This window comes from Habropoda laboriosa, unplaced genomic scaffold (assembly GCF_001263275.1).
Source record: "Habropoda laboriosa isolate 0110345459 unplaced genomic scaffold, ASM126327v1 scaffold30, whole genome shotgun sequence".
In the NCBI taxonomy this organism is placed as follows: domain Eukaryota; kingdom Metazoa; phylum Arthropoda; class Insecta; order Hymenoptera; family Apidae; genus Habropoda; species Habropoda laboriosa.
This window is the reverse complement of record NW_017100178.1, coordinates 1906110-1917189: the sequence shown is the minus strand read 5'-3', so window position 1 is coordinate 1917189 and position 11080 is coordinate 1906110. Positions and strand designations below refer to the sequence as shown.

At 31.5% G+C, this 11080-nt stretch overlaps 2 protein-coding genes across 2 annotated transcripts in view; one reads left to right on the top strand and one right to left on the bottom strand.

Annotated features, from left to right (window-relative positions):
* LOC108578981 (UNC93-like protein) overlaps positions 1–895 on the top strand; it is a 3053-nt gene extending 2158 nt beyond the window's left edge. Inside the window, exons 5-7 of the mRNA XM_017942406.1 lie at positions 149–281; positions 365–502; positions 646–895. Coding sequence (XP_017797895.1) covers positions 149–281; positions 365–502; positions 646–866 — 492 coding nt within the window. The 3' untranslated portion in view covers positions 867–895. The remainder of the gene's footprint in view (positions 1–148; positions 282–364; positions 503–645) is intronic.
* A 5450-nt stretch (positions 896–6345) lies between these two features.
* Positions 6346–11080, bottom strand: part of LOC108578954 (proline dehydrogenase 1, mitochondrial) — a 73333-nt gene continuing 68598 nt past the window's right edge. The window contains exons 4-11 of the mRNA XM_017942376.1: positions 8948–9012; positions 8265–8449; positions 7965–8139; positions 7450–7560; positions 7237–7368; positions 6958–7157; positions 6660–6748; positions 6346–6551 (exon numbers count right to left, since the gene is read on the bottom strand). Of these exons, the coding sequence (XP_017797865.1) occupies positions 6346–6551; positions 6660–6748; positions 6958–7157; positions 7237–7368; positions 7450–7560; positions 7965–8139; positions 8265–8449; positions 8948–9012 (1163 nt within the window). The remainder of the gene's footprint in view (positions 6552–6659; positions 6749–6957; positions 7158–7236; positions 7369–7449; positions 7561–7964; positions 8140–8264; positions 8450–8947; positions 9013–11080) is intronic.

Below are 11080 nucleotides of genomic sequence, written 5' to 3'. Positions count from 1 at the left end.
ATAATAGTATCAAGCCTAACACTAGAATATTATCTAATAATGCTTACTTCTAGTTCCTCTAAAAATGATCTTACAATCGACACTTATAAAAAATAGATTTATACACTATGTTATATTGTATAATAAATATTTAACCATTCTTTAACAGGCATATGTAGTCTGTGCCCTGGGAGGAGCTGGTACAGTAACTCTAAGTTTTTTAAGTTTAGCATCTTTACAAGCCCTTGCTGGTGTAACCTTATCAATGTTGCTAAGACACATTAAAAGATATTTGGTTGTAGGTAGGTAACATATTATCTATATCTTATTCCTCTTGCAATTCATTTTCAGTATTAGAAATTAATCATGGTGTTCCACTTAAAAGTTGTAGGATTTGTATTCCATGCGTGTTTATTGCTGGTCTTGATCACCTGGAGACCATCTGGTGATGATCCAGCACTTTTTCATGTTGTATCTGCTGCCTGGGGAGTTTGCAATTCCATATGGGAAACTCTAATATATAGTGAGTTACATAGTTATATTCGGAACTTAAGGTATTAAAACATTGGGGCAGTACTTAACAATATTTGACATTACTTTTTCATTGCATAATTCAGATATTAGTAATTTATATTTTTTATTTAATCAATTTCATTTTATCTCTAGCACTAGTACTGGGTTTGTATCCAAACTCTTGGCAAGGACCTTTATCAACATCTCTTTTCTGGAGATGGCTTGGTCTTGCCCTTACTCTTGGTTTACATGGACTGGTCTGTACACGATTTCGAGTACTTGGCCTTGCCTGTGTACTACTTCTCTCAGTGGTTCCTTACATATGGTTAGAAATTAGACTAGCTAAAAGAGGAAAAAGTTTAGCACCATTGTGACTGGGAGATCCGGCTACAATTGACCATGGATCAAGTATCAAGACAGAAGCTCGTTATAGAGATTGAGATAAGTTCGTTCCATTCGGCTTAAGAAGGACAAGAAGACATAGAAGCAGGAACCCTTTCGTGGAACACACTGCAACTGCAACTGCAACTGCAACAAAAGGACGCACACAGCGTAGAGCAAACAGTGTTGCTTTTGCTTGCAATGTTGAACAAAATGTAACTACAAAAGAACCAGAACCACAACCTTCCACGTCAAATGCAGATAATCATGGAGCAAGTATTACAAATGAAGAATGTGGTGTTCTTCCTGTGTCTTAAGGCTAAATTTTTAGTAAGTTTTCAATTCTATCTTCCATAACAATTTCAATTTTAACTTTTCAAATAGATATGCATATACAGGGGCGTTCGGCCATTCCTGGGAGAAAATTTAAGGGGTAATTCTCGGAAATTTCTTCAAATGTGTATTCCATTGTGTATTGTACACTACAGTATTCATATACACACGCGCACGTACGAAATGAAAATTGAAAAAATTAAAGAAAAATAAATGAAACCTATATTAAAAGTACACTAAAATATTATAAATTAAATTTAATTGATTATACCAAAGTAAAAGTAGTTAACTTATTACTTTATAACTATAAAATAATGTATAATTTGAAAAAATGAATGAAAATAAGTGCTATTTTCACTTATCGTGTCAAGTAGCTCTTCAAAAGTTAAACTTTCGTTGTCGAAACGATTCTGCCCTTTTGAAGTAAACTGCCGGCCATGTGTCGTTGGCTTTGAATTTTTGAGAATTACTATACCCTCTATGTCCTGGCGTGCCTTATATTTTTAAACGTTAATAACACAAAAACGAAGCTTCAAACGTAATTGTTTTATTCTTCATTTTCGACATCTAGAATCATCCCTTAAATATTCTTCCAGGATTGGCGGAATACCCTGTATAGTTCTCTATTTTGCATACTTACCAGATTTGTTTTTAGTTTATTTTTAAACTATTTAATACTAAAGTGTTTTTGCAAAGGGTTATTATAAATTTTTACATAATGGTAAAATTAAAAAACACAAGAAAAATTGGTAAGAATATATTTATCAGAAATTTGACTGGAAAAAGTCAAATAATTTCTACATACTCTTGAATAAAAGTTATACATCTTCCCTTTATGTTCAAATTAGAGTACATTTCAGTGATTTTATAATACACTTTAATCACAGAAAGTTAAGAAACTGCACACCCAGTCAATAACTTTTGGAGTACATTTGCTCGGTAAAGTCTTTCTTCAAGTTGAATGGAACGAGCATATACATCAAGCCGTAACAAATACTTCATACCACAAAATATAAAAGCTCTTGCGGGCGATTTCTTCTTCCGCTACAGTACGATCGGTTTAATAAATCGATATTGTACAAGACTGAGCGATAGCAGAATATACATAATTAACGACCGAATACACTAATCATAGTAGTAACTCTCTGACAAATCATTTAACTGACGTTCAAGCGTCGAAACGTACCTGATGTCTTTCAAACCAAATTAATTCTAATCTTGCGGAAAAAGGAGATCGTAAACCACATCTGCCCTGTATCACAGAATCGAAATGAAATACTATAAGACACTTAATGTAAGTATAGTAAAAAGTGTATATAATTATAGTTTTATTATAATTATTATATATTTACCATCAATAACAAAGCTTATCATTCACGCGAGAAACTGATAAATAAGTAAGCGTAAGAAATTCATCGTACAAATGACACGTTTTTAATTACAACAAAAAATCTTTTAATTAAAAAAAAACTTTTCAACAAAGAAAGCTATTATTCGACTTTTACCACGCTAATGCATTGTTATACTGATCACTTACTATAAGCTTCGAAGGGAATCGAATAATTCTAAGTCAATAATCAATTACAAACTTACAAAATTAAAAAAAATAAGAACGGTAATGAAATTTCCTTCCAACGTTTGCAATTTTCCTGTTTTCCATGTTATAAAATTACTATTTATTACGTTTGCAACTGCATTTCAGAGCATTGAATTATAACGTGTTATCCATTCTGTCTTACATATAACGACTAATTAAGTGTAACACATGGAATCATGTAAAGTTACTTGGTATTTATCGTATTTTTTATCACATTATCTTTCATCATATTCATCATATCACGAATATACATTTAGTTATGCTTCTTATAGAATTTTCGTGTATAAAAATTAACTTATATTATGATATTAATAATACAATTGCGTTTTATTACAGATTTTAAAGTAAACAAATTGTAACGATATAAGGAACTTTAAATACAAATTAACACATGTTATCTTGGATATTGTTACAAAATAAAACATCAACATGTTTGATGGTAATTTAGCAGATAGGTATTTATATGAAACATTTCTTAATTTATAAAACCAATGAGAAACAAATAGCCGGACTATTTGTAAATTTCTGAAAAAGATTTTGAATCACAAAATCACCCTTCTTGTTGCCATAATTTCCAACGTATGACTGATAATTTGTATTACTTCGTAATAATGCATTCAAAACAAAGATAACCAATATAAAATTAATTCATGTAATAGTATCATGTTTGTATGTATACCAATATATTTTGCAATCTTGAAATAAATTATATAATTAAGGTCCATGTAAGCAGAGACATTAAAAAAGGAGTACTTTAAGGAGTGTTGGTGAAATGCAAAAGAAAAAATATTGTTAATTGTTACAAACATTAGGACAAGAAACGCTACTTCCAATATAAAAATCTAATATCAAAATCTTCAGCAATAAATTTGCTCATTTTGATTTCAATAAGAAAGATATTCCTGAACAATTGCACCAAACTTACGTAGTTACGGTGAATTCTACAATAATAAATGGAAGCGACTCGTTCATGTCCTAGTATAAGAGTATGGATTTATAAATGGTATTGGAAAGGCATATATTAACTGTATTTCGTGAAATAATAAATATTATCTTATTTTATATCGATCAACGTTTCAATTGATCTTCCTCTTCGACACGTTTATAATCTCAAAATAATGCTTCAACTTATATATATAATAAAGTCTCTAAAAAAAAAAAAAAGAAGCAAATTGCAGAACATTATTATAATCATTTCTCCTGTTTTTCATTTTTAGATTACATTTATGTGAACTACACATAAATCGTTATTAATAACGTTGAGTGAAAAACAACATAGTAAACACTATATTGTATTACTTTCATCATAAATATATTATTCAAACCAAGAAAATTTATTCCCTATAAGTTCGTTCTGGCAGTAAAATGCACGTTCTTCGTATAATTAATGTATTTACTCGTACAATATTGCACGAGGATAATAACTAGTTTTTCACTTTCTCTACTCATTTTTATTAGTCTCGTGTTATTTCCCTATACAAGTCCTACCTCATTCGTGATGACAATTGCGATCCATGGCATATAAGTTTATACTTATAGCATACAAGTTTATAATATTAACTACCTAAATTATTGTCATCATCACGAGACATATAGAAGTTAATTAATGTATCGACATGACAGCCGAACACTAAAATATAACAAATAGAATTATACCTAAATCACTCGCATCCAGCATACCATTAGCTACATAAAAACATTTAGCTATAGCATGTATAACTTTAACAATGCCCCTTTATTCATCGATTAAATTTCCTCTTAGGTTGCAAATATAACATGATTTTTAGGATTTTTGGTTAATCTCAATAAAAATCACACCTTTAAGAAACCACTGTTCTACAAAACATAATACTTCTCTCAATGATTGCGAATACAAACTACATACACATTTCGAACGCAATTACAACGTATAATAACACAAGAGATCATGAAAAATTGTACGTTCGTATATATTATAGAAATTATTTTGATCTCTAAAAAATACTGATGAGAAAATATCGAAGTGTTATTCAACTGCATGGAAATTATCCACCACAGGTCGAATTATTTTCATTGCTAGCGACAAAAGTAACAACATTTTCATCGCATAGTATTATATTTCAACGTTCTCCTTCGAACGTTGAAATATAACGGAAAAATAAGGATTAATGTTGAATTTGTGCAAGCGTCATTTACGTTTCCCTTCGAATAAATGAACTCCAATTGAGTAAAAGCACAGGATACGTCGTATAATATGTAAAACAATTAATTGAAACTGGACAAAAATTTATTGTTTATAAATTATAATGCTTCCTTGGTATTGAGTTTTCTTAAAAAGGAAAATGTTTAAGAATTGTGTATAAGCCATAGTATTAGATGGGACGCATCGTTAAACAGCGCCTTATGTCGATAATTATCATTATCTCAACCATTAAGAAAAGCAATATTAGACTGAAGCAAAGTAAATTAAAAACTTATACAACGTCATTAATTATTACATATTTTTTCAATTCCAAGTTTCCCAGTTCAGCACTGCTTCAGCCCAACATTACTTAACTTTTGTTTAACATGCGTAGTAATTCCACAAAAAATGGCTCTCACGTTATCATTCGAACCTGAAATTTAACAAAATATTCACAAATATTTCCAAACGTGTACTTATCAACAAATTACAGGAGCCATTTTACTAAAATAATTCGCAAACACTTCTGATCAAACAAACTCGATTATGGCTTGTAATTTGCCAATACTATCAACTTTGGTAATATCCGTTGCCTGGTAACTACGCACAAAGTACATATTATGGAACTAGTAGCGAATGTTCATCCCACACGAGTATTTTACTTAGTTAAATACAGCACACGCTATATCAATTTAATTTGCATAGTTTCGTATGGAAATGATATACTTTCAAACGATAGTAAAGTACGTATGTTAACAAATATTTAAACACATTTGCTATAAATAATCGTGCACACACGCACAACGAGATTCTTAAATAAAATATAAAACACAGAATGAGTACGTTTCAGACAAAGATATATTTGTTTCAATTAGAAATTTATCAACTGAGTTTAGAATTACTTCGTAGAAACTTCTTGTGAAAAAAGGAACAATATATTAAAGGTCATTTACGAATTCGATTAATTAATGATAAATTTCGTATATCAATTTTCTTTGTAAAAAAGAATCATTATTAAAAAATATACATGTTCAATATAGTGTTCGAATGTCAAATTGAACACGATATTCATTAACAAAGCATAAAATGTGCTCCCTATTTATAAAAGTCATAGCGCGGTCACTGAGAAAGAGCCTACGATTAACGGACATAACGAGCAATGAACATAGTTCTACCACATGGTGCGATATTGAGCAGTTTGCACTTGATAATATTCACACTAAGGCAATTTTGTATAATGAATAACACTGCATATACTTCCATTCACACACGCGCGCGCATTGCTCGGCGTACCACAAGTCTTTCTTTTTTTTAATAATTTACAATCACTACTTAAGTTTGATACTTAAAATCTGTCTGTGCAAACGAAACAACAAGCTGCTCAGACGGGAGTATAGTTTCCCTTCGGTTTGTAGAATATCTGCCCACTCACGAAGCGCCTCATAATTTCGGATAGCAAAAGACGTTTCTCTTTCTTAATCTTCTTAAGTATACCTCGATTCTCTTGTGCACGTCGAGAAAGATATGGTAATACTTCTTTGACTGGACCATAAGGAATATATTTGTACGCTGAGTATCCAGATTGACCTAAAGTTTTTATGATTTAATAATTAGTAAATCAAATTCAGGTTAATTGTATTCAAATATTCTTCCTAAATTAAATTGTGTTGTTACATAAGAAAAATAGAACCATACCTAATGGAAATGTTATGTAGTCACACATTCCCAACAACTGGCCAAAACAGATGACTTTATCCTCTGGTGAGATTCCTATTTCCTTCATTCTATTTTACCACAACACATTTATAATAACAGTCTGAATAATTACTTAATATGTAGTATGTCCAATTTATGTCTATACACGTAATTATTTCTCAAGCTATCAAAAGTATAAAAAACTTATTTAAAATTACCTTCAAAAAATCGTGTGTACACATTTAAACCAGACATACATATTATATAAAATACACAGAAAATATCCAGCAGTACGTACTTTTCAATCGCAAAACGTACTGTGTCCTCGTTATGGGATGCAACCATAATTCCTATTTTCTTCGGATCTTCCCCTTTGTCTTTGTACTGTTTCATCCGCCTTAAGCACTCCATCAGAGTTCTATGATAAGATTCGGTTGTAGCGTCAAAGGTAGGATTCGTTGGATCAGGATAACCCATCGCCGCTGCTCTCGCCCTCTCCTACATTAACAATTCAGAGCTTTATAGTGAATTTCCAAGTAACAATAATGGATTTTGAATTTCTCAATTAAGGAATTACCTGTTCGATGTACGCGCCACGGACAAGTTTAGCACCGAAGTAGAAGTTTTGACGTTCCGCCTGTTCTAGATCCGTTTTCACTTCATTATAAGCTTCTTGCAAGTATGTCTGGTAAGTGTTGAACACCACGGCCTAGGAAGTAGACCATTTGGGTTTAGACCACTGAAAATTTACTAAGTGATAATATCGCATCTACGGAAGCAAAGCATTTACCTTACGTGTATTGTACTTGCGCATCATCTCCAACGTTAACCGCGAAATCGCAGGTTGGAAATACGTTTGTTCGGCATCTATCATTATACGTACGTCTAATTTATCGGCCACCTAGAATGAAAGTTAGCAATTCTGTCTTTGCTAACGAACTAAATCTCTTCGTTATGCATTCTATATACACACGTGGTGGAAGAATCGAGAATTTTTAATATACAGGGTGTCCTGTAAACCAGGATAACTGGTTTTCATAGTTTTCAAACTATTAGACACAGAAAAATAATTTAATTTTATATTCTTTATATTCCTACAGCGCTACTATGAACTTATTTTCGAAGAAAACTGAATCGGTATTTTAGCAATGCAAGAAACGTCGGTTTTTATGCGATCACTGAAATTACGCTGCGTGTGTATGACTACATTTAAATGGATATCTATTATACGTTGATAATAATCATTGAAACGACTCGCCCAGACACCCCGTATTTCTTTGTTATTCCACTTTTATGTATTCATACCGTAACGATATTATTGAGACGCCTTATCATGTTCCTGAACATTTCTTCCTCTTTGGATGTGAGCTGCGACATAAGCCTCACCATCTTTCCCGTTTTAATATCTGGTACTTGGAACGTTTCGCTGAGCTCGTAGTTCTCGTCTAGAATTCCACTCCATGGGAACAAGTGAATGACACTGAAAACAGAAAAAAAATTTCATCCTTTAATTTTCAAACTTACAAAATTACAAATATTAAGTATTATTGGTAAGAGAATGATTTCCTTGCAAGGTAATTTTCAAAGATAATTTTCTTAAATTACCCCTCTTTATCCGATTGAATCTTTTGAAGAAACTTTTGCACTTGCGCCACGTCTTCAATACGTGCATGCTCGAATTTTTTCATGAAGTCATCAGGCTTGGCGTGATGAGTTAAGACGGCACCTTCACCACCAACTACATCCGACATGTATTGTCGGGCTCGCATAATTACTTCCGATAATTGAAGCTAAAAATAACAAAATGTGCCATTATTTACTGCAATCATAGATATGTAACAAATAAAATCTTCAATCAATGTTTAAAAGAGTTAAATATGAATTGTGTGTGATATTATGTGTTATGCGATACTTAAAATTAATCTTAAAAATTACTTATACATTACAATAATTATATTATAAATATACGAATATAAATCAATATGATTATTAATTTATTATTATTGACTCGATCATTATGATTAATTTTTACGTGTAATTTTTATTTTTAAAATAGTTACCGATATTGTTGTTAACAATCTTTCAAAATAAAAAGAGAAAAATTGAAATTTAATAAATCAAGCATAAAATCGATAGAAAATATAGAAATATAAGAATCTGTTGAAGTAATATAATTACAAAAAGTTGAATACTAACTTTTGTGATATTTAACTATAATACAAAATAGGTAAAAATAATATGAAAGATAGTAATTTATCTTCAATTATGAGGGAAATGTATATACTTACCAAAAGCTGTGGACGGCCAAGGGCAGTTAATTTGATAGCAGTGAAGCCAACACCCATTGAAGCAGCTGCACAAAAACGTGTCAATGTAACAACTTTCGTTAAAATATATGAAACACGTTAAAATTGAAAAAGAAAGATCAGACCATCGCAGAAGTGGAATAATGGATAAAATAAAGGGCAAAACAAGGGAAGAAAATAGGAGGTGGAAGTTCTACTCTTACCAATGACCTCAATTTCAGAATCAGTTGTAACTTGGAATTCAAGGATTTTTAGGTTCAGGACTTGCAATTGATCCTCTGCAAAAATGTCAATAATCAACAATTAGTTCACACAGTATTGTCTTATAAATAACCTAAGCATTGTTTAGTTCATATTTTGGATAGTACAGAGCAGTCTATACGTCCTTAGTCATTTGAACACGTAAAATGGTGATTTTCTAAAGCATCCCTTTAAACAAATTTGCGTCATGGGAAAAAATGTCAGAGAATTATTTTGCCCAAAAGTGGTGTCACGTTATTCGAGTGAATTAAAAATCTTTAGGTCGATCCAAAGCACCGTTATGTCACGTTATTTGGTCGCATAGCTGAATACCAAGATTCTCTAGTGGAGGGTTATTTATAGGCGGTACGTTTTCGTGGTCTTGACTTCTTGCAAAATTTCAGAAGTCTAAAAATTTGACTCGCCACTGTATCAAATCACAAATCAACCTTCAGAATTTCCATTAATCAACGTGCGTGTTACATGTACATTAAACAACAACGAACCGTTTAACGCAAAAAGAAACAAACTTAGAATTTTTCTTTCGATTAACTTGAAATTTGATTGTCAAGAATACATGGAGTATTATCAAACTTTGCATTACTACGGTAAATCCGATAAATATGTTTCAGAGATTTTTGTAAATACCGAAATGATTAGAGGTCTAGTTTTAGCTGTTTCTATTTCCCTCTCGCGCAACTGTCCAATTTTGGTGCTGGTTTCGAACGTTCGAGAACACGTTCGCGTCTCTCGTTCTACATACATACGTGAATACTAATCTCAAGTACACTTGGTCCATTCATCGGGAATAATACGATTCCGAATAATGCGACAGTCAACAGTACTGAATATGATTTACAAAGCACAGCAACAAGTCTCATTAGTCACATCGCGTTTTTCTTTCGGATTATCGAACGTGTACGATATTCGAAATTTTCCACCGGATATCTTACGTTACAGTCATTCACAAATTGTCCATAAAACGTTGCACGTGATAAACGTTAATCTCGAGAATTAACAACGTTAGCTAATTTACGCGATCGATCTTGAAATGTCTGGTACACGTGTTCCGGAAGAATGTCGCTTTTGATGAATAATCGTTTACAAGTGGAGTTTAGAAGATAAAGGAAAAGAAGTATGTTACTATTTGCCTCGTTGTCAGAAACGTTGCAAGTATTGTTAAGGTGAAAATTAGAGGACTGAAACATTTACGTGATTTTTCTTTTCAGGGTAATCAGAATCAGTATTTTCTTTCAAATAGAACTGTGTTCTTTTTCTATACAAGAATATTAATTCTTCTTTAGGAAAATTTACCAACTAACAGCGCATACTTATTTCATTATCGTATTACATGTATTCTATATAAAATAATGAAATTGTAGAATGAATCTTTAAGTAAATCCCTTTACAGAAGAGTGTTTCGTATAAGCTAATTTTGCCTTTGCTTTTCAGAATATAATCAATATTTTAGTAGTTACTTTAAAAGTAAAGTATGAGAATATTTTCAACAGTCAAACAGAACTATTTAGTCCATGGATTTTCGTTGGATATATTTTTCATCTTGTGTAGAAAAATACATAATTCCATCTGAAAAATATAAGTGATCTTAATTATTCCAAGAAAAAATGAAAGTGCGAAGAACTACATACATAGATATGTTTTCCATTCATTCACGTTATACCATTTACCACTTATCTTCAGCATTTTGAGTGTCTTAATTAATAAAGAGGTTGATTAAGTATTTCGTTTGCGTAAAATTATCTTTTACATGGACTAAAATAATTAATTACACTATAACTCTAAAAGAAGTCATATGTGTACATATGTAAAATATCAGGAATCAAAAAAATTCTATTCATCAAGTGCTTTTGGACA